Consider the following 23902-nt stretch of genomic DNA (forward strand, 5'->3'; position numbering starts at 1 on the left):
TTATTTGAGGCCTTAGATGACAAAGGATGACGACATTTTTCTGTTTGTCACATTCATCAAATTTTGCAAGGTCAGATAAATTAGTAAATCATTTGTAAAACAATGAAAAAAGAGGGGTTTTTCAGGTAATTTTACAAGTAGGATGTGGTTAGGGCTGGGCGATTTTGGACAAAAATAAAATCCCGATTTTTTTTCTCTGAAAACCCGATTTTCGATTTCGATTTCGATTTTTTTCAAACTACAAAAGACAATGGAATACATTGTTTCAAATATTTTATCTTTATTTTTAAAGAAAAATAGCAAACAAATTTCCCTATTGCAATTGAAAGATACTGTAAATCCTCCTTGAGTTTAGTAAAGTGACAACATTTACAATTTTCTTGACCAAACAAAGATGACTAGACGAGCTCTGTCTGTAATGCAGACAGCTCTCTTCTTCTTTTCCAGCTATATGAAAAAGAGAGAGGAAAATCGATTTTCCGATTTTCCTTTTTTTAACATCGTCTTGATTAATAAATCCGATTTAGATTTAAAATCGATTAATCGCACAGCCCTAGATGTGGTGGATTGATAAGTTACTTGTAGCGGCGTTTGAGTTGCATCTTTGTATATGTGGTACATCTGAATAGCATGCACATTCTGTCTGGGGTGAGGGGAGAGATGTATGAGGAGCTCTGTATTATGTTTGTGTTTTCCAGCTTTACAGAAATGTTAAACAGTGTCTGTTATTCCCATGGGAATTTATTGATATTTGAGGTCAGGTCAATACAGCTAGAAGGAAAAAACGCACATCACTCCATAGGCTACTTAGGAGCAATGTTTTCTGAGCTGTGGTTTTAGCACTTGGCAGGAGGCATCAGGCTGGAAAAAGTTGTAAAATTTGCTTAAACAAAGGACAAAGTAATTGGAATGGACCACAATGATTTACCTCCCGAAAGGGATTTTACACGACAGGAAGTGCTGACTCCTCTTAAATATAACAGGGATTTTCTCCAAAGATTAAAGAAACTTAAGTGTGAGGATGTCAGGCATCCCTCCGCAGTTTGTCTTTAGTCTGCGGGATCTCAGCGTGACCCTCAGTTTTATGGTTGTTACGCTAGCCCGTCACACACTTACACGCATCTTTCAGCCAGAGCAAATGGCTTTTTTTGTCATGTTGTGGTTTCGTCTTCTACGGACCATCTAACATATATGACCGGCAGGAGTGGATAACAATTTAGTCATCATTCTTGCTGAAACACAGAAAGAGGTTTCCTGGTGGCTCAGAGCCAGTTGGATTTCTCTGAAGGCTTCACCACTCTCTCTCACACACACACACACACTCACATTTCTAAGGAAGTTCTCTGTTGGCTCGCTTTCTCAACTACAAAACAGAAACAGACCCTCTGGAAAAGACAGCATCATACAATGTGAAGGGAGCTGACCAGCAGAAATCCATAGCTGCTAACAGAGCACTCATATTGTGGGCATCTATGTTTTATTTCTGTGGGCACAATGACATCAGAGCCGCCTACTCCTACAGGCCTTACATACTGAATGGATTTTTATTGCACTCAGATGTCCTGGCTGCTCACACCAAAACACTTCCTGTTATACAGTTAGGCCTGGCCACAAAACAAAGTCCAATTAAAAAAGAGAAGCAGCCAGGAGTGATATGTTTTCTGATATGACATTAGCTCCTTGAGCTGTCGTCAGGCTTTTTTTTTGGTCCAGTTTTCATGTTGCATCAAATGCACTTTCCAGTGCAGAAAGGATTTTGACAGACGTATGCTTGCACTACCAGTGTGTGTGAAGGAAAGGTAATCCGTTTCGTTAAATAATTTCAGTCCAATTTAATGAATTTAGACTGAGTTTGTGTCTTTCTGTCAACACCTCTCTAATTGTGGCTCATTTGGGAGCTTTACTCTGATTAAAAAGAAAAAAAAACTTCACTTTTCACTCTGTCCTGTCAGGTAATTTTTTTTTTAAACGTGTTATTGTTATAATTATGAATGAATGAATGAATGAATGAAAAAAAACTTTATTTCGAACATGCTAAAAAATATATATTTAAACCAAAGAACAATAGTTAAATAATAATCATGATAAATACAGTATAATACAAATCATAACAATCATAAACAAAAACATGCCTCACTGGCTTTTTTTTTTTCTTTTTCTTTTTTTTTTTTTCCTTTTTTTTGCATGCTCGAAATGGAGCAGGGAGAAGTTAAAAAAACGTATTTAACCCTGCCCCGGTTATTTACAACACAAAATATAATTCGCCAGCCTAAATTAAGCCGTATACATATACACATACATACATACATACACCTACATTACTCCCAGATCATTAGTATTATTGGAGTTATTAATTTGTGCGATCCAGTTTTCAGTAATTTACAATATGTGTATGTCTGCATGTGTGTGTGTCTGTCTCTCTCTATGTACAATAGGGTCACCCAGGGATCCCAGGTGAGACTGGACCTCCTGGACCTCTTGGAAGACCAGTAAGTACCACTGTTATGCACCCCCTCCCCATATTTTCTATTTTTATAGCAGTATCTGTAGATTATGCTATGTAGCATTTGAAACACACATGCAGTGTACCACAGAGATTTGATCTGAGGATGATGAGCTCTGACAGCCTCCTGCTGAAACTACATTACCCTCCTGTCAGTCAAAAACCCAACACCTATAACCAATTAGAAGCCTCCTTCCCTCCCGTTTTCTGTGTCTTTACCCCGGCCACACTTGGCAAAGAGCGGGCCCAGCCTGGGTTCAAAGTGGGGGCCAGTGAGCCACCAAAACAAACATAAATATGGGGCTTTCGGGGTGCAGCAGGAGAGGATTCCAGAGCGGACCTTTTAATTGGTGTGAGTGACAGATCTAACAACAAACCCCACAGTGTGTTCTCAAGGTCATCCTGTCCCCCCCCGGGGTCAATAGCCAGGGGGCCCCGTGGTCTTTCACTGTAACCTTTGTTTTATCTGTCCTTCCATTATTTTCTGTCCCTTTTCTTTTCTTTTCTTCTATATCCATTTTTTTCCTTTGTTTTTTAGGGCACTCCTGGGGCGACTGGACCAGCTGGTACCAGAGGACTTAAAGGCCTGCGGGTAAGTCTGAGAGTTCAAACCAGTTGTTTGTAGTCTTTTGTCACGGTCCCCAGATCATAAATTTGGTGTGCGTGTCCCTATACGAGTTCTAATCATATGTTGCCACTCTTAATGCACTGCTGGGTGAACATAATGAAATTATCTTTAGCTTTTCCACTGAAGTCTTGTTAGATTAAAGGCCAGCACATTTCATCTTCATCTTTATTGTTTGGAATCATTAATATTGGTTCCAAGAAGAATCCGCTGTCAGTCTTACACTGCAAAAAATGAATTTCTAAGAAAGTAAAAGCAAGTCTTGTTTCAAGGAAATTAGAACACCTTTAGAAAAAAAAAACCTTTAAAAATTCTAGTTTCTAAAATGTTTCTTACCCTATTGGCAACATTTTGTTCTTAAAACAAGATAATTTTGACTAGATTTATTGGGCTTGTTTTAGGAGGACTTTTTTGCAGTGTAGTTCCTGATTTGTACTTTGGACAATACAGTCTAGTTTATGTGGGTTATCTGGAAGCTGTTTGGGCACAAATACAGTGAAGTGCATAATTAAGATTTAAATGGATTGACAAAAGCTTATATCTGCTTTTTGGAAGGTTTTTTTTCCGTCACATTTATCAGACGTAAAATGTACTGTGGCAGCTTTGGGATATTTAACCTTTTTTCAAATAATTTCACCAACATGGTTTTGTTTTCACCAAACGTGCCGAACATATGAAAGAAAATTGGGATAATAGTGAAAGTTTTTTTAGTTTTTTTTAACTTTCATTTAATCATCACATTAAACATCCTACACACACATCTGATATTGATAAAGCTTTCAAGGTGTGCTCTGTAACATCTCCTCATGATCAGTTATTCACCATGTTGCTTTTTGTTGCAGTAGCAATAAATGATGTTACTGTATGTATATTTAATCAACTTCGACTTGTGAAATCCCCCATGACACAGAGAGGAGACATGCCAATTTTTTTCTCAAGTTTTGACAGTTTCTTGAGGTCTTTGTGAAATATATATCACAAAGATGGATTACAACCTCACAGGGATTTGGTACTAAAGCCCCATTTTCAACCACATGTTTTTCAGTTTTGTCTAAATCAGCTGGTTTGTGGTGGTGGAGTTAGCATCTCGACTCCATTTTAACCCCTACTTCCTGTAGGGATTACCTCTTTTAAAGCCTTTAAAGCATGAAGATAATTCTACTCTGATATTTATAATTCAGTGACTCAACCCTAGTGAAAAGTTGAGTTATCTCAGTTTTTTTATTATTGTTTTTTTTATTGATAATTACTTCAAACACCAAATACTTTCAAGCACACAAAAGTAAATACTCATATATATATAATTTATATATAAATTGTTGGCTTTGCTGAATAATGTTATATAAGACTACAGGCCGAAAAGTAAGAAAACAGAGAATAGCCACCTGGATTTGGAGCTGGACTAATGTCATCGGCAGATGAGTAATGTTGCTCCTCAAACCTGGCCTTTGGAGCAACATACAGCAAATACTTTTTTAAATTGATGTCTTAAACAAAGCTACTGTACTCTACAAAGCAAATATAGAGGCAAAGATAATGAATTTTGAAGATGACATTGGCTCAAATAATATTTGTGTTCAGTTTTGCAAGAGATATCTCTTCTTCTGCATTTAATATTTTTGCTGTTTTGATACAAGATCCCATGGCTTTTATTTTTCAAAGGTGACTTTTATTGCTTTAATCCACTGAGCCAACTGGAAAGTGGTATAAACAAGAACTGAGATTCTTTATCTCAAGCATTCATGGGAAATGGGCCTCGCTGTGGTTGGCTGGGGCACACTTATATCCCAAGCTGTGAGTTTCACTTAATACTAATGTCAGCAGCTTCCACTGCCAGTAAATCTGTCTTATTTCTTATATTGACTCATTCAAGATAAGAAACCTAAGTGCTGCATGTAACAGCAGTCACTGCCTGAACATAAACAGGCTCTCTCTCAGGAAGAAATGCAACGGATTTCATAATAAAAGTTTTTACTCTCTACTTGTTTAATGTAGCCAATAAACTCAAAATAACATTGCAATAAGGTTTATGCTGAGATATCTAGTGTAAAATTAAACTGTTTATACAACTCAACATTCTTACCAGATTTTTTTTCCCATGTTTTTATTTGTTAGGTACTTGGAAAGGAGGCACAGGAACTTTATGTTGACAGAAATGCAACATCTGTCTCCACTCAGATATAACACTGAACTGTTTTCTAACTCAAACATTTTCTGGAGCCTGCATGTTGGCATCAGACCATAGGAAGTTAGTGCCCTCGCTGTCTCCGTTTTCTGTGTCTGGGCTTCATTTGCTTGTCCACAACATATTCAAACTTGTTGACTCAAACTTGTGGATGCAAGATATGAGGAATCACCAGGCTGATTATTCATGATCTGGAGCTAATAATTCGTTTTACGAACAAAGTCTTGGTTAATGTTTCCCATATTGAAGGGCATATTCATCTCATTATACCCCAATTTCTGCAACCTGTGATAATTGTAGAGTCGGTTCAAATCACAGTTTATAGTGTCGATTGTTTTGAAATCATTATCATGGCATTCAGTTTTGCATCTGTTCGAAAAGAGTCGAAGCTTTTATTAATGTAACGTAGTAGTTAATACAAGCTTGGACTAGTTAATTAACATTCTTAATAATATTTTTCCATGGGTGGAATCAGTGCATGGTATATTTTCCTTACACATTGCCTAATCAAGCTGTGTAAACACTACCAGTGGGGTGCAGGTACCCCAGACAGGAATGTTAATGAGCAGTGCTCATCCAGCTCTATGTATAATAGGCTTATAGCACTTCGGCTAGCCGTTTTCTCCGTGGGCCAAACTCCCATTGTGCACAGCCATCAATCACTCAAACAACAAGGCCTACTTTGTGTGTGTGTCATGTTTTATTTGATTTTTTTTATTTATTATTCTGAGAAAATCATAGTTAACCACTTGTCATTTGTAACCTATTAACGTGGGTTTTAACTGTAGCCTAATCTCTATCAAATCAGTAAGCATCTTTCCACTGTCAGTCAGCCAGCATCTTCCAGAGTATAAGAAACTCATCTGGGTGCAGGTGCAGAGCAGATGGACTGTATTGGTCCACTGCCTTGCCCCCTTTTAATATTATTGTTTGCTTAACAAGCAGGTCTTCAAGCATTTTAGATTAATGTTGTTTGACATTTGCAGCAGTGCAGATTAAACACTGTGGCTGTTCTTTTTTTTTCATTTTTTATGTATGTTTAAGGATAAACTGTATGCATCTGTGTGGGCCATTGACTTTGTACATCAATTTACACAAGCCATATATCAATTAATTAAACTTCTCTCTTTTTTCAAGTCAAACCTCACCTTACACATATAGATAGTTTTCTTATTAGTCAGGAAAATGTGCAATGTGTAAATTACACATTTTACAGTACACTGAACCACATCCAATATGTGGGTTGTTATGGTGTCAAACTAAACATTTTTTTGTTTAAAGAACAGTATGGCTATTTGGCAGTGTTACAGTGACCTCTGTTGGTGAAATAATGGCTATCTTGTGTTTCAGGGAGCAAGAGGGCCCGACGGTCCGACAGGAGATATGGGATTAGAGGGCAAGAATGTAAGCGTGCTGATATCCAAAAAATCAAACTATGCAGACAAATAGCATTAAAATAACATAATGCATGCCAGAAATGTATAATAAATCCTAGAAGAGAAAATGGTAGCAGAAGCTGCACATCTTATTGTTATACTTGGAGGACAGGAGATTTACAATAAATTGACAGTTCAAAACGCTGGCTACTGCTCATCCTGTCTTCTCTCTTCAGGGTTTTGATGGTCCTCCAGGAAAAATAGGTTTCCCAGGATCCCAGGTAAAACTCTTGGGCACCTTTCTTCTTTTCCTATCCTTGCTCTCATATATTTTTTTTGGTGCTCATGTTTGTCTCGAGGGGTTGGACCGACAGCATGATTTAAAAGGCCTACATTCACATGAAACAGAGAGCACACCTTCTTCGGATTCTATGGTTGTCTGCATCTGGGAAAAAAACCAAGAGAGACAATTCTAAAACGGCTTTCAAATTATGTAAATTCAACCTCAAATGAACAACAACATATCATGTATTACAGCGTGTCATCATACAGTAGCAATTAGCCAAATAAAATGGAGAAGTAGTGATTGAAAAATAAAGTAAATCGTTATTGAATAGATTGTAGAAACACCTGTAGTTGCTAACTTAATGTGTTTCCCTCATATTTTGAAAGAAGGTTATGTTGTAAATAAAATAAGATCCTATTATCAGCTCTCCACTATCATGCTTAAAAGTTATAATGATTTGTCTACACTGATATTCTGTGTTTGGTTTTCAATGCTTTATGTCCAATCATGGCCACTTGGTCCCATTTATTCAACGGATATTGTTGTAGAAGTCTTGTGGTTTGTTCGGATGCAGTTTTTGCAAACCTAAGCTGTGCTGCCATGGTCATTTTTGAGAGATGAGGATTTTTCCTGGCACCCCTTCCAAGCAAGGCATACTCAGGGAGCCTTTTTCCAATCTGTTAATAACTTCGATGTGCAAAGTGAGTTGTTTTAGGTCTGGAATATAGCTCTTGAGTGTTTTATATTTTCTTCAAGCATTGCAAGCTCTGATCCTATAGGATAACGTCTGGGATGTCCACTACTGGGAAAGTTGGCAACAGTTATGAATATTTTCATCATCTTAACTATCTTTCCCTGTAGAATGCGTTGTGCTAAGCCTATTTAACACATTCTTTCCAACCAGGTGAATAACTAAAATGGAGTGCCTAAGTGACCAAGAATAAGACTTGAGAGATAATCCAGATTTAATTAAATTAAACAGTTGAAGGCAAAAAGGTCAGAAGATACATCAGGCATCTTGATGCAGAATGACCATGAAGCAAAGGAGCAATCTGATATTAAAGCGTAGAGGATTATACATTTTAGCAGACAAAACATTGGCATTTCCACTGCTAATCTCTGTTTGGGCAGAGTTCCAGTCTGCACCTGTAGTCCACCAAAGCTATATTCTGCTGCTCTCTGCAGTTTGGATTTCATCAAGTATGGAAAACACGTTTTTCCCCATCACAGAATGATGACTCCAAATTGTATGTGTTTTTTAAATGGTTTAATAAACCTTCCCACGACAAAGTCAGTATCAACTGCTTCTCTTAGATCATTACTGAACTCTTTCCTCCTTGGCATGTTGTGAAAACACACCTGCATAATCCAGACTGGCAATCTCTCAAAACCATTGCATTTCATTACCAGCACATGTCTGCCAGTTGCTCTGGGGGTGTATTTTGTTTTTTACACACTTTATATGCATTTTTTCTTAGCTTTTGTTGATTAAAGGATCACATAATGGATGATATCATGTGTTGTTGTTGTTTTTCTGAGTAATTACTTAACTTTAAGACCTCAAAAGGAACAGATTACCTTTATTATGCCTGAATTTGAAGGAACATTTTTTCACAACTTGCAGTGTCATTGCCTGTTTTCAGAAATAACACATTAGGAGAAAAGAATTGTTTTTTTTTCTTTGGAGAGCATAATGGTGAAAGTTGATCATATTTAATGGTGAAGTTAAACATCTGAAAATATCAGGATGCCAGTTGCTGAAGATGATGCAGTACAAGGATTTATAACTCTAACAACAGTAGTCAGCATGGGCAGAGGCAATGAGATGCTTAATGACACAGAACAGCAGTGAAGTAGAGATATTATAGTTCACGTAAAATTAGAAATCCACAAGATCATTGAACTCCAACATGTAGTCCCTGATTGTTTGTGTTGTAGAGATCATATATTATGTTCATGTACTGTTATTACTTTAAACAAGATGTCTTTTGATGCAAGTCATTCATTTTCATTCTGTCTTTATTTGATCATTTTGTTCCCTTTTGTAAGCAGCAAAGAAGACACACTCATGAATCATGAACACCTAAGATATTAATCTATCTTTCTAATTTCCACGTGTTCCTCCAGGGCAAGATCGGGGAGTCAGGGGAAACTGGGCCTAAAGGTTTTCCTGTGAGTTAATCTGTTCTTATACTTAAAAACTGTCACATTTGATATGACAATGAAATGCTTTCAAATATATATATATATATATATATATATATATATATATATATATATATATAAAACCAGCAACTGAGACTTTGAGCATTTTTGACTGCATGTCGTAATACTATGTAGTATTATGATAAGAGTATATAAGAAATAGTACTCACAGTACTAGTATATGGACAATTACACAATTGTCAATGTGTAACAATGAAAAAAAAAACAATCCCAGCTCTATCCTATACTGTACCCCATAGTTTGATGTTGGAGGCCGGTCACAAAGGTCACGTATAATGGAGTATCATGCTTTTATGGTGTCATATTACATACCAATGGTTTGCATGAACAACACAGAGTCTGACTTTTAAAACTTGCCTCATGTAAAACTAAATTCAGGAAGCAAAAGTCAACACAAAGATACAATAATTTCAAAGTAAAACAGGAAATAATCTGAGCACTTGCATGAAGACTCCAAAGTACTAAAACGTCAACAAAAAACCAAGAAACATGATTAACACATTAACCGTGATAGAAATAACATACCGTATTTTCTGGACTATAAGCCGCACCTACATATAAGCCGCATCCGCTCTATTATTTTAAAAATAATTAAAAAAAGATATAAAAGCCGCACCTGTATACAAGCCGCATCCGCTCTATTTAAAAAAAAGATATGCAAGCCGCAGATATTTATGTTGTTAGATTAGATATTTACTACATGTACGGAACGATTTTGAACTTTAAATGATGTACATGTTTGTATCTAAATAGATCCTTTCCTAACAGTGTCTTTTAACACGGCAGCAACTTTGCTGATTAAAACGGGACAGAACCAAGAGAAAATAACCGGTTTTTATTTATCTATTTATCTGTTTGAAATCTGCTTCTACATACTTCTATCTGCTAAAGAAGAAGAAGCGTATTCTTCTTTGCATTTATTTTGTCTTAGTTTTGATTCTAATTCCGGTTAAACCACCCCGAGCGGTGGAAGAAAAATCCACAGAATAGCCGCACCTTTGTATAAGCCGCACGGTTCAAAACCTATGAAAAAAGTAGCGGCTTATAGTCCAGAAAATACGGTAAATATATAAGTCAAGATAGTAAGACAATTAATTAAATGTGTTCAACCCTGTTCAAATGTATAGTTTTTTTTAATATTGTCTCATTATCAGTTGATAGAATAACTTGAATCATATGGTCAGTAATGTGTAAAGAATCCTTATTTTTAAGTCATCTATGTTTAGTAGCTAAAAAATAAGTAACACAAAAATAAGTCACTTTACAGTTATGTGGATTGTGGATTGATGGTGTCTACCTGTGACCTGAACTCATTGTCCTTTCTGGGTTCAGGGTATCCAAGGACCTTCTGGACCTCCAGGGGACAAAGGAATAGAGGGCGAGCCGGTATTTTCAACATTTCAAAAGTGTTTTCCTTTTCTCTCTAGGCATCTTTTTACTTCTGTCATATCTTAACATCCTTAGATATCTCATTCTCTCATTCAGTTTCAGTTGTCTCTGTTGAGTATCAGTGGGGCTTTGGCTCATCACACCTTTCCGCTGCCTTTGTTATAAAAACAGAAGCAATGTCCACTCTTCCCATCATTGTTCGTATTACATTTAACAGCTAGGAGGTAGTTTATGTGATACATTTTTAGTGTCAATTAGTCAAAATGTGAGACCATTTCTAAAATAAATGTCATGTTTTCAGAAGGTCCACATTTTTTGGATTTGCAAGAAAACAGATGATAATATTGGGATCAACGATGTTTTCCATAGAGCATTTATTGTCCTTTTTGTAGTTTTGACATCTAGTGAGAAGTGAAGCACACTGATAATGTGTTAAATGCCGTCAGTGACTTGGAGAAATCACAGGCAGATGTTCGCCTGTTCCTATTAAATTAAATGTGCATCTCTTGCCTAATCTGCCCTTCTGTGTATTCTCTGTGGTTTATACCTGCTTTCACTTATATACAAAAAAACAACTGCCCTGTTGTTGATTTATAACCAGGAATATTAAGAAGACCACAGAGGTTTCTTCAAATATGTAACTGCTGTTGTTTAGATGGGATGCAAGTCAACCAGATAGCAATTTTTTTCAAATATATTGCAATTACTAAGTAATCATGGAAAAACGTGAGGGATTTAGTGACTACATTAAGTCGCTATGTTAAGAGCCAAAGTATTTGCAGATGGCTTTCTAATCTACTTTAAGGGCAGCCACGATAAATACAGCAAGATATTCCTGATTTATGTACATATTAAACTAGATTTTACTTTTATTACTTGATTTTTGTCTTTATCATCTCCAAACCATCCATGTTGTCGTCTACAGGGACCACCCGGGCCACCTGGGGTTGTAGGATTGTTAGGAGAACTTGGTCAAAAGGTGGGCAGCGTTACAAGTGACGATATGCAATGCCAATGAATAATCATCCTGCAATTTTTAAATAAATGTATTCACCAATTCCTGCTCCTCTCTTTACGCAAGGGTCCTCCAGGAAAAGTGGGGGAACCGGGGCTGTCAGGCGAGCCTGGAGAGAAGGTGAGACATTTGAACCATTATTGTTTTGCATAGACCTATGGTTCCAGGTTTCATTGTTGAGTGCACAGTTTAAATGAGTTTTTGCATGTCAGGGTGCCATCGGACCTGCTGGGAACATCGGAGAGCAAGGACTGATCGGACAGAGGGTATGTTTATCTAAATGAAACAAAAAAATATATACCATATTTTCTGGACTATAAACCGCACCTGTATATAAGCCGCATCAGCTCTATTTTTTTTAAAATAATTAAAAAAAGATATACAAGCCGCACCTGTATATAAGCCGCATCCGCTCTATTTAAAACAAAAAGATATGCAAGGCGCAGATGTTTATGTTGTTAGATTAGATATTTACCACATGTACAGAAGGTTTTGAATTTGATCAAAATTTGATTTTGAACTGTAAATTATGTACATGTTTGTACCTAAATAGATCTTTTCCTTACAGTGTCTTTTAACACGGCAGCAACTTTGCTGATTAAAACTGGACAGAACCAAGAGAAAATAACCGCTATTTATTTATCTATTTATCTGTTTGAAATCTGCTTCTACTTCTATCTGCTAAAGAAGAAGTAGCGTATTCTTCTTTGCATTTATTTTGTCTTAGTTTTTATTCTAATTCCGGTTAGCACACCCCTAGCGGTGGAAGAAAAATCCACAGAATAGCCGCACCTTTGTATAAGCCGCATGGTTCAAAACCTATGAAAAAAGTAGCGGCTTATAGTCCAGAAAATATGGTATTTTACTTTAAAACAATGGAATCGTCGTTCATTTTATGGACTTACTAATGTGTTCAGGGAGAGCCAGGCTTAGAGGGAGAAGCTGGTCAAGCTGGTCCTGATGGAGCCAAGGTGAGCGGTTTTTCCACAATGACTGTGATCCAGAATAATTAGAGTAATATATAGAAGCAGGAAGTTCAAAACACAATTATAATTTAGCTATAAAATACTGAATGGAGATTTGCTCTCATGCTTACATGTGATCAGGGTGAAAAAGGAGACATGGGTCAGGAGGGTGGCCAAGGTGAAAAAGGTGAAACTGGACTAAAGGGAAAGGAAGGTCCAGCCGGTAATCCCGGTCTCACCGGTGTCCGAGTAAGTCTTTCTGTCATTCTGTTGAAATTCACATTTCTTAAAAACTGCCCTACGCTGAATTTTAGATCTCACTTTACTTAATATCTTTTTGTTGTTATTATATATGTTATTTTTTCTGCAGGGTCCAGAAGGGAAGCCTGGTAAAATTGGGGAGCGAGGCAAACTAGGATCAAAGGTATCAACGTCTAATGAACTCAAAAGAGATAACCACCAAAGATTGACACAGAAATTCTGTAATTTCTCCTTTGTGAACATTTAGGGTGCCAAAGGACAAATGGGGGACCTTGGAGAGACTGGGCCGATAGGAAAGACTGGACCACCAGGTTCTGTTGGGCCGAAGGGGTCCAGAGGAACTATTGGACATGTGGTAAAGTCGAACAGTAATCATTTTTTTAAAAAAAGCTCAAAACTCCAGTCACTTACACGTAGGGTTGCCACCTTTCAGAAATAGAAATAAGAAACGCCCTGATTTCAGCAGCGCAGGAGCCAAAAAAAAAAGCCCTAAAACTTCTAAACTGAATAAAAATGTGTTTATTTTATATGAAAAACAAAATGCTTTGATTTAAAGTTTAAAATGCTTTAATAGCATTGAACTTTCATGACTGTATAGACAGACAACCATATAGCAACTGAAATAGCCTTCTATGCTACGTATGTCCACATCAGCCCAGATGTATAATATACTGTGGCAGAGTGGAGGAGCTGCAGCCACTCAGGCTGACGGGACACAGGTGTGGCTCGTCAGCCTCTCCACTCTGCCAGCCTCATAAGAGGAGAAGCTGCTGCTGAGACTGGTGGTCAGACTGGGACTGGGAAGCTGCTGGTGATATGTGTTCTGGGTGATTTGGGTGAGAATAAAAAGGGTCTGCAATAAACGCCGTGTCCTCTCCATCCTTCGGTCGGGCCCCCGTAGCATCCACCTTGCTACACTGGCGCCCAACGTGGGGCCCGACGGGATGGAGAAGGGAGGCACGGAGCGGGCCCTGGAGGCACTGGCCCGAGCAATGGCCGACCTGGCAGCCGTGCTTCAGGGCCAGGGTGAGCGGCAGCTCGCGGCGCTGGAAGCGCTGCTGGCGCCGCAGCCGGCAGGCCGGGAGGCAGAGGCTGCGGGACCAGCGGAGCGACCCACTCCAGCGCCACGTCTGAGGTTCGCCACGGCGGTCCCGGAGGATGCGGTCCCTGAGGATGCGGTCCCTGAGGATGCGGTCCCTGAGGATGCGGTCCCTGAGGATGCGGTCCCTGAGGATGCGGTCCCGGAGGATGCGGTCCCGGAGGATGCGGTCCCGGAGGATGCGGTCCCGGAGGATGCGGTCCCGGAGGATGCGGTCCCGGAGGATGCGGTCCCGGAGGATGCGGTCCCGGAGGACGCGGTCCCGGAGGACGCGGTCCCGGAGGACGCGGTCCCGGAGGACGCGGTCCCGGAGGACGCGGTCCCGGAGGACGCGGTCCCGGAGGATGTGGTCCCGGAGGCGTCGGAGGCTGAGACTGAGGTCGGCGAGGCGGAGACAGACCAGCTGCTGGAGCAGTGCTGCATCGGGGAGGAGACGGACCAGCGGCCGGAGCAGTGCTGCGTCGGGGAGGGGGTGGTCCTGGACACACACCGGCCACGGATGCCGTCTGGCCCGAGGCCACCCTGGGCCCAGTCCCGAGAGCGGCGTTCTCGGCGGTTACGCCGAGGGCGACCTCCCGACCGGGTTCTGTGGTCGGCCCGTCGCCGAGGACGACCTCCCGACCGGCCTCGGCGGTCGGCCCGTCGCCGAGGACGACCTCCCGACCGGCCCCAGCGGTCGGCCGAACCGGGAAGGCCCGGAGGCGCAGTCTGCGGTTCCTGGCTTCCTCTCCCGCTCCGAGGGGGGCGGGGGGGAGTTGGCTCGGCCGGATGGACCCCGGCCTGAGGTTGGCGATGGGGGTGTGTGGCAGGGTGGAGGAGCTGCAGCCACTCAGGTTGATTGGGGCACAGGTGGCCCCAATCAACCTCTCCACTCTGCCTGCATTCATAAGGCGGGGCTGCAGAGCAGCAAGAGGTCTCTCGTCTGCTGCTGGAGCTGCTGAGCTGTGGTTGTGCACGTGTGGTAAATAAAACAGTTCTGCACTGAAACTCCGTGTCCTCTCTGTCCTGTCGGTCGGGCCCCGTAGCACTAGCCTTGCTACATATACATACAGGTGAAGAATATGGTGTAAAAGTTAATTTATTTCAATAATTCAACTAGAATATGGTGTAAAAGTTAACTTATTTCAATAATTCAACTAGAATATGGTGTAAAAGTTAATTTATTTCAATAATTCAACTAGAATATGGTGTAAAAGTTAATTTATTTCAATAATTCAACTAGAATATGGTGTAAAAGTTAATTTATTTCAATAATTCAACTAGAATATGGTGTAAAAGTTAACTTATTTCAATAATTCAACTAGAATATGGTGTGAAAGTTAATTTATTTCAATAATTCAACTAGAATATGGTGTAAAAGTTAATTTATTTCAATAATTCAACTAGAATAGGGTGTAAAAGTTAACTTATTTCAATAATTCAACTAGAATATGGTGTAAAAGTTAATTTATTTCAATAATTCAACTAGAATATGGTGTAAAAGTTAATTTATTTCAATAATTCAACTAGAATAGGGTGTAAAAGTTAATTTATTTCAATAATTCAACTAGAATATGGTGTAAAAGTTCATTTATTTCAATAATTCAACTAGAATATGGTGTAAAAGTTAATTTATTTCAATAATTCAACTAGAATATGGTGTAAAAATTAATGAAAATACGGGACAAATCGCGTCCCATATTAGTTCAATACGGGACGCAACATTTTTTTCTCAAATAAAGGACAATTCCGTATTTTACGGGACGGGTGGCAACCCTACTTACACGTGTTATGGACACTGATTGATGATGGAAAATGTGTTCTCCTCAGGGAGCTCCTGGTCGAATGGGTCAACAGGGGGAACCTGGCCTTCCTGGTTATGAGGTAAAAATACTTTGTCGGAAGTCTCTGGGTGTACTGTAAGTGCAATAAATTTAAACTGCATGATTTCTGGATGTCAATCTTCACAGGGTCATCAAGGTTCCCAAGGTCCTATAGGGCCTTCAGGACCAAAAGGTGAAAAGGTACACTTCATTCACTTTATGCGCAACATGGATCTCTTATTCTTCCTCAGTATCTTTATTCTGACCCTCTGTCTGACCTCTAACCAGATATGTCACATTACAGAGCTAATGAACCCAAAAGCATCTACAGTCTCACAGATCTGATTTGTATCTGCAGGGTGAGCACGGGGAAGATGGGAAAGTAGAGGGTCCTCCCGGCCCTCCAGGTGACATAGTAAGTCACACTTGACTTACTTTTCTTTATTTTTATAGTTTTCTTCTACAAGGTCCAAGAAGTCAAATAATTTTGACTTGATTCACATGTTTTCTGTTTTGTCAGGGACCTCCAGGTGACAGGGGAGAGAGAGGGGAACCAGGAGACCCAGGATACAAAGTGAGTGGCATCACCTCACGTTAAACTGAAAGATTTGGGTGTTTACGGCATAAACAGTTAATATTCTGTCAATCCATTTAAGGGTCAAATTGGTCTGGATGGTGAACGAGGTAGACCTGGGGCTTCTGGACAACCTGTGAGTCAAAAAACATGTGATTTCCACTCACAGCTCTACAAATCATGACATATATCAACACAGACTGTCTTTCTGTGTTTTCATTTACATAACTTATACATTTTAGGGGCACCCTGGACCTCGGGGACAGCAAGGACCCAAAGGGGCCAAAGGAGATCTAGTAAGAGCGTGAAAACTAAAGCATTTGTCTGCTGTCTGTAGTGAAGGGTGACTGAGCGCATGCTTGAAAAATTAAGTGTACATAGTTGTAAATATTGTTATCAGTTGTATGTGTCTTTGGATAAAAGCACCTGTTAAATATAATATAATGTAAAGTTACATTAAAAACAACGAAGGTGAGAAACAATATTCCCAACAATATTATTGGGATAACATTTTGAGTGATTTGTTGAACAATAAAAAACATGTATATTGACAAACTGAAACTGATAATTAAGAAAATGATAAACAAAAAGTTCTCAAAAGAAGTCTGTTCTAGTAAGAGCGGATAGATTTCAGTTGCATGGTATTAGCATGATTTACATGACCCCACGCCCTTCATTATTTTCCTTTTTTCTGCAGGGTGTGCCACTTTAGAGATCATTTGTACAGTTTTACATTTATAAACTCGCACACACATCAAACCAAGCTCACGCTACCACACCAAACTGATAGATCTCAGTTACTTGTATTTTCCTTTCATGCAGTTTGGCTTCGAACTGTTGGTACCGATCCATGATCCATCTTTTAGCCACAATCTTGTCATGAGTCATGTTTTGAAATAGCCCAGGTCAATACAACACAGCACTTCAATAGATAACTTCTTCGCATATATGTTGGCACGGTCCTCTATATTTTTAACCAGAAGACTACTTTGTTGTTCTATACAATATTTAGCAATGTGTTAGCTGAGTATTATTAGTATGTTTATTTCTTCCACTGAGAATTGTACAACTGTTGATGGGTCTAACTGTTGGTAGCCAAGCAAGAGCAAAGGAGTTTTGGATTTCTACTCCAGATATATATCAAATACAGCATGATGTGAAGTTTAAACTTGTGTGGCGATAGATTTTCAGGGAAGGGTAATTCTACCATGAGCCAGTACTGTAATGGAGATTTGAACTGCTCACTGAAGGGACAGTTTCAGATGCAAAAAGACACATGCAATGTTTTTCAGAGTTATATATAACTAATTTTGTTATTCCACAGGGTGGGCGCAGCTTTGACGCACAAAACCATTATTCAACAGCTCTTAGATCCTCCTTTAGCAGCAGCTAACTGAAGTACTTGTTTTTTTTTTTAGTTTTATCAGTCTCATGAATGTAGAAGAATGTTTGAATATTGCCTCAGTTCATTGAGGTTTTTGGAGATTTATTTATACAGATCTTTCAAGGTCCCACTGCTGCGTTTTAGTTGGATTGGACTTTGATAAAGCCATTTCAAAACGTTGGTTTCTTTAATTATTATTATTTTTCAGCCATTCTTATATAGACTTGCTGATGTTCTTTGTATCATTTTCATTTTCAACTTTGTTTGTTTGTTTGTTTATTTCGGTCATGACATCACAAAAAAAAAGGATAAAAATGACAACAAGAAAACGAATACACTGTTCAAAGAAAACATTACAAAAAATTTCCAATATACAAATACCATCTAGACCGAAAAAGGTGTAGACTGAAGCAAAGCTTATTATTTGCCTACCCTCAAAAAGATTAATTAAAGTAATGAAATGAAAGCAAGAAGGAAGAGAAAAGACTGACAGTAAAACAAATTGCCTCCATGGGGATAACAAAAATTCCTCAAGAAATAAAAAAATAAATAAAAATAAAGGTGCAGTCTACATGTTACCTTCAACCTTAAAAAATCAAATCAAATCACTAATTAAATAAATACCCAACTCAACATAGCAAGCATCACCACTCATTAATTTGATATAAAGAAATCATCCTTCTTTTCAATGTTTTTTAAAATAAGGTTAAGGTTCTACATATTATATTTATATTTGAGTGCGTTGAGTGAGCAAATTCGTTTTTTTCTCTCTTCAGGGTCAAAAAGGCAAAAGGGGTCATTCAGGAACAAAAGGAGCCAGAGGACCAGAGGTACACCACTAATATTCTGTACATCCAGAACTGGAATGCTTTGTTGTGAAGTCCAAATGTTTTGAATGCGATCAGCCTTCAAAAGTTTGTACTAAAGAAATATATGTATTCAAATCTTGTAATACCTAGACTAGTTCTCTAATAAGCACTCTGTTATCCTTAGGGCACAGGTGGTCATCATGGTCCCAGAGGCGTGGTGGGCCCGGAGGGGCCAGAGGGAGTTCCCGGGATAGATGGAGTTCCTGGAAAAGATGGCAGCAAAGGCATGCCGGTGAGACTTTTTCATTAGCCTGATTTGTAGATCTGCTCGTTGTTCTGCTACCACTGTGCAGAGGTTTAAATGCTTATTCCACCGCTTCATGTAAATACAGAAAAAAGGCCGAAGATTAGGACTTAAGTGTAGAAAAAGCAAAAAGGCTTGGCTTGTCCTATTGGAAGCTCATTGAATTAAATAGCTTATTCTTATGCTTATTCTTATGAAATCATGAAAGAAAATCTGAATATTCTAATATGTATTTAGGGTGAACAAGGTGATGATGGAGAGCTGGGTCTTTTTGGTAAAGCTGGTGGGCGTGGAAAAACTGGTGTCCCAGGACTCCCAGGAGATCAGGGGGCCATTGGACCTAAGGTAAGCCAGGACCTATCGTGAGCTTGATGCTTCAGTCATGTTATGGCACAAAGCAGAAACAAAGAATAGATATTTGGATGTTCTTGTTGAAAGATAAAGCAGTTAAATTAACATGGGTCAGTATACAAGCAATAGATTTAACTTTAAATTTACTTTAATTAACAGATTTAATGATCATGTTTCTCATATTTTCATGAAGACATTTAATCATTGATTCATTTTCCCAGGGTGAGCGGGGTCTTCGAGGCCAGAGAGGATCTCTGGGAAAAAGAGGCTTCAGGGGTGGAATGGGACTTCCGGGACTACAGGGAGACCAAGGTCCTAAAGGACAACCTGTGCGTATAGTGAGACAGACTGTATATGCAGACTACACACACACACACACAAACACACACACACTGAGAGATTTAAAGTTTTATGACTTCTTAATAAATGTGCAAGTTTAGTTTTTGAAATGATGCAATTTCTCACTCTTGTTTTGGGTTTTTTTGCTCAGGGTGATACAGGGGGACCAGGCTTTCCAGGAATTCTGGGAGTTTTTGGACCAAGGGTATGTTCATCACTAAAAACAAACAGGTTCTTGCAGAAAAAGTGAAAACAAAATATACATTGTGCTATTGCAATGTTTGCAGAAAACAGAGCTGGCTTGTGATTCTCATTATGAAGTTTAAATGTTCTCATTCATTGTAATCTACACATGTACACATGTACAAACATATATGGAATGATTAAAGCTTCTGTAACTGCTCAGTATTATCACATTTTACAGACTATAAAGATATAAGTGGATGCATAATGAGTGATAAAAGAAGCTTTGTTAGTTATTCCCCATATCTTTTACACATTTTTCCTAAGTCTTTTAAGTCTACAAGCTCCTCTTTCCCATGTTTAAAAACCACACACACACAAGAAAATCAGTAAGATATCTCATTGCTTCGTACTCATTATCAAATTCTTTTAATCCTTTCTTGAACAATCAGTAACTGGTTCAAATTAGTTTCAGGGTTTTAAATAAAAATGCTACGCCCATCCTGCATCTAAGTATCAAATAAAGCTTTTTTTCCTGTTCACATTCCATCTCTGTCTTCCTGATGTGTGTTTTTGTGTTTTATTAAAAGCACAATATAAAAGCCGAGGCCAAAACTTGATAGAACAGCTGGAATCGTTGTCTTCAGTATGCAACGAGTGGTTCTCAGATGTTCTAAGTGGTGGCACATAAAAAGAGCATCATGTATTATACGGTTTTAAAATGGTGAACAAAGTGTGTGATAAGTGCTTCTAAGTATTTAATGCTGTTTTTTTCAGGGACCTCCAGGAGACTTTGGGCCAAAGGGCATTCGAGGACCAAAGGGACCACAGGGTACAATGGTAAACAGATTAATAAGCATGAACATCTGATTGTTAAAAGCTTCACAGCATAACACATTTATTGTCCCTTTCCATTTTTGGTTCTCTTCATCAGGGTAAAAGAGGAGTTATTGGCCCCGTGGGAATTATCGGTCCCATTGGAAGTGCGGTATGTATTATAATTTAGATAAGTTTAAAGACTTCTCTTCGTTGAAGATGTCAAAGCTCACTGAACCCCGCACTTCTCCTTGCAGGGTTTTCGAGGAGACAAAGGCAACCGTGGAGAGACTGTTAGTGTTCTCAGCTTTCTAACACGTTTTCATACTTTTACATTGTGTTTACATTGTGTGCCATGTGATGATTGAACTGATTACAATATAATAATCCTTTTTTTTTCTAACAGGGATTTCAAGGCCCAAAGGTATGTTATTACTTTCTTATCATGCTGTTTACTGTTCAAATGGGTTGTACTTTATTGTGGACTGAGTGCATAGAAGTCATGCTCCATGTTTTTCATTTTTCCTTTTACCAGGGATCCCCTGGACCTCGCGGATCCCCTGGACCTCCAGTAAGTTATCCAAGTTCAAAAAATGTGCCTAAAATGATTTGTTTTTGATTCATTGTTTAGGTAACTTTATTTTCTCTCTTTAGGGTCCTCCAAGTGTCCCTTTGTCATTTGTAAGTCACAATATATTTATTGATTTCATTATATTCAATAAGCCTACCAAAAATCTAAAATGGTGAAAAAAATGTATAATTTCTTCTTTTTTTTTATTCACTAACTCGAACATTATTTGAAATATAAGAAAACATCAAATGATGAAAGTAAGGATATTTGCTAATTTCAATAAATAAGGTCATTTGATGGTAACAATATGTCTCAAAGAATTTAAGATGGGTAATGTTTACCACTGTGTAGCATGTACTTAAAGTAGACCACTAAATAAGTAGATACAAAAATAATTAAATAAAAATACAAATTTCATTTCATCTTCCCCAATCCATTGTAAATACACTTTGTTGTAGAGAACATAGGATCATTTAAAGCAGCACTATGTAACTTTTCCACCTTAATATCATATTTCCAGAGTCATTGTGATGGTACATCAACTTCCAACAGGTTTAATGACACCTCTGTCATGGTCTGGGGGGGTCTGTATCGCCTTCACTGGCACTAGTATACTTTGAGGAGCATGGTAGGAACCCTGCCACACTTAGAAACTACACATTTTTACGGCTTTGACTGCTTTACGGCATACGTCACTTCCCCCTGCTTCCCGATTCGTAGTCGAGACGAAAATGGGCGGGGCGTGGAGCTCAGCTCCGCAGAAGCTGGTAACCCGTTGCTGCGTTGTGGCTGCAGCAGCTCCACATAACAGACGTGGGGAAAAGATCGCTAATGGTTTAACTTTTCACCGCTTTCCTGCTCGGAGGCAGAACCACGGACGCCGAGTATCTGATATAATAAAGAGTCGTCGGCTCGGTTGGATCGCGGCTGTAACGACCAAACATAACCTTCCACACAGTAAACCACAAACACTCACACAGACCGGGGTCAGATCAAAACACGGGTTTTATTCCCCACTTCTCCAGCTAAACGCAGTTGCTGCCAGCTCTCTGCGGTGCGATTAACCCCAATCTTAAGATAAAACTAGTTTGTTGAGGAAAAAGATATTAACTCTATTTGTAGCTGCAGAGGAAAAAAATAATCTCACGAGGAAAACAAAAATATTGCTCACGCCTCAGAGTTTCTTCAGCATAATATAGCGGTCAAAAAAAAAGAAAAGAGAAGTAAGAGTGATACAAAACATGTACTGTATTTTGTACTATTATACAAATTTATTGAAACACATGGCGAGTCGAACATTTACCAAAGCAGCTGCCAAACACTCCTAAACAAGGCAGCCTAAGACGTTGGTTGTGCAGAACTGCGGCAGTAAATCCACATCGGAGCTCCACTCTTTAGTAGTGATTTCATATGGATCCAGACTGTTAATAATCATTATTTTCTCCATATACCGCTCCCTGGCTTCCTTGTTTAAGGTATCCCGGTAAATTCCAGTTCCTTTCCAGCAGTTTAACATCTTTTTTTTTTGCGTTCCGTCTGTTCACTTGGTGAAACAGAAAAGTAGTTTTGAAAGTCCGTCCTGTCTTCAAAACAAATGCACACGACGGGCACAGGAGTTTTCCAGCAGTACGCGCTGGTGCTCATGGGAAACGTAGTGTTCTTTCTGGAAAAGCACTACCACTTTTGTCCAAAGGAGCAGCCAAACTCAACAAAAGCTGAAAGTTACATTGTGCTGCTTTAAGGGTCATGTTTGCATAATATCTTCTTGCGTTGATAAAGCTAAAACCTGCTTGATTACAGACAACACAACAAAATGTGTTCTTTGACAGTGATTTCCAGAAGAGTACCTGATTCCATGCAATGATTACTTTGATACAAGCAGGCTTGTTTTTCATGTATATTTCTCCCTGAGGGCCCAGAGGTATCCATTAGTGAGTTGTGGTCACAGTGGCGTAGTGGTAAGCCATGCTACCTGAGTCTTTCTGTGCGGACTTTGCATGTTCTCCCCATGCTTGTGTGGGTCCAAAAAAAAAACATGCATGTTCAACTGTAAGTTGCTTTGGAACAAAACATCTATTGAATGTAATGGTCTGTCCCCAGCACACAGAGATTTCTTCAATTCTCAGAGTCTTTGGGTGATATTACACACTGTCAATATTTTGACAGTTTTGATATTTAAAGTCTTCATCATTTCATTCCAAGGAACAGTTTACATTTTTTTTTAATACAATCTACTTACTGCATATTTCCAGCCCGTGTCTCAAGTTGTGTTGCTGGCATCAAATATAAAATCAGCTAATATTTTTTCTGTGCTTTATTATAAATGAAATATGAATTTATCAGATTTGCAAAAAATTTTATTCTGTTTTATTTTCATTTTAAATACCATCTTCAAATTTTTCAGAATCAGGGTTGTATCATGCTGTAATCTGTTTTCAAAAAAGATACAGGGGGCACTGATTATAATAAAAAAGATGTGTTGTTTTGCTGCAGAAAGAAGATGGCCGTTTGTTTGAGGATTCATTCACTCCTGTCAGAACTGAGGTCAGTAGGCCTCCGCAGTGACATTTTTGTCATACCACAAAGCTTTGCTTACGCTTTTATTTTTTAATTTTCCCCAACAGAAACAAAAGCCAGTGATGGACCTGCCAATGCTGGACCAGGGTGCAGAGATCTTTAAGACCCTCCACTACCTCAGTAACCTGATCCAGAGCCTAAAGAACCCACTGGGAACTCGGGACAATCCTGCCCGCATCTGCAGGGACTTGCACAGCTGTGAACAGAAGTTAAATGATGGTGAGGGAACATTAGTGTTGCACTTGATACAAAGACGATAAGC

General features: G+C 38.9%; 1 protein-coding gene across 1 annotated transcript in view; it reads left to right on the top strand.

The window, feature by feature from the left end:
* Positions 1-23902, top strand: part of col27a1a (collagen, type XXVII, alpha 1a) — a 97863-nt gene that overhangs the window by 69757 nt on the left and 4204 nt on the right. The window contains exons 27-58 of the mRNA XM_061733743.1: positions 2436-2489; positions 3042-3095; positions 6664-6717; positions 6926-6970; positions 9103-9147; positions 10534-10587; positions 11516-11569; positions 11672-11725; positions 11818-11871; positions 12523-12576; positions 12712-12819; positions 12941-12994; positions 13079-13186; positions 15740-15793; positions 15880-15933; positions 16091-16147; positions 16253-16306; positions 16389-16442; positions 16549-16602; positions 18467-18520; positions 18684-18791; positions 19041-19148; positions 19376-19483; positions 19645-19698; positions 20454-20516; positions 20611-20664; positions 20750-20785; positions 20899-20916; positions 21028-21063; positions 21147-21173; positions 23557-23607; positions 23688-23859. Coding sequence (XP_061589727.1) covers positions 2436-2489; positions 3042-3095; positions 6664-6717; positions 6926-6970; positions 9103-9147; positions 10534-10587; positions 11516-11569; positions 11672-11725; positions 11818-11871; positions 12523-12576; positions 12712-12819; positions 12941-12994; positions 13079-13186; positions 15740-15793; positions 15880-15933; positions 16091-16147; positions 16253-16306; positions 16389-16442; positions 16549-16602; positions 18467-18520; positions 18684-18791; positions 19041-19148; positions 19376-19483; positions 19645-19698; positions 20454-20516; positions 20611-20664; positions 20750-20785; positions 20899-20916; positions 21028-21063; positions 21147-21173; positions 23557-23607; positions 23688-23859 — 2008 coding nt within the window. The remainder of the gene's footprint in view (positions 1-2435; positions 2490-3041; positions 3096-6663; positions 6718-6925; positions 6971-9102; positions 9148-10533; positions 10588-11515; positions 11570-11671; positions 11726-11817; positions 11872-12522; positions 12577-12711; positions 12820-12940; positions 12995-13078; positions 13187-15739; positions 15794-15879; positions 15934-16090; positions 16148-16252; positions 16307-16388; positions 16443-16548; positions 16603-18466; positions 18521-18683; positions 18792-19040; positions 19149-19375; positions 19484-19644; positions 19699-20453; positions 20517-20610; positions 20665-20749; positions 20786-20898; positions 20917-21027; positions 21064-21146; positions 21174-23556; positions 23608-23687; positions 23860-23902) is intronic.

Source organism: Cololabis saira, chromosome 11 (assembly GCF_033807715.1).
Source record: "Cololabis saira isolate AMF1-May2022 chromosome 11, fColSai1.1, whole genome shotgun sequence".
Lineage (NCBI taxonomy): Eukaryota > Metazoa > Chordata > Actinopteri > Beloniformes > Belonidae > Cololabis > Cololabis saira.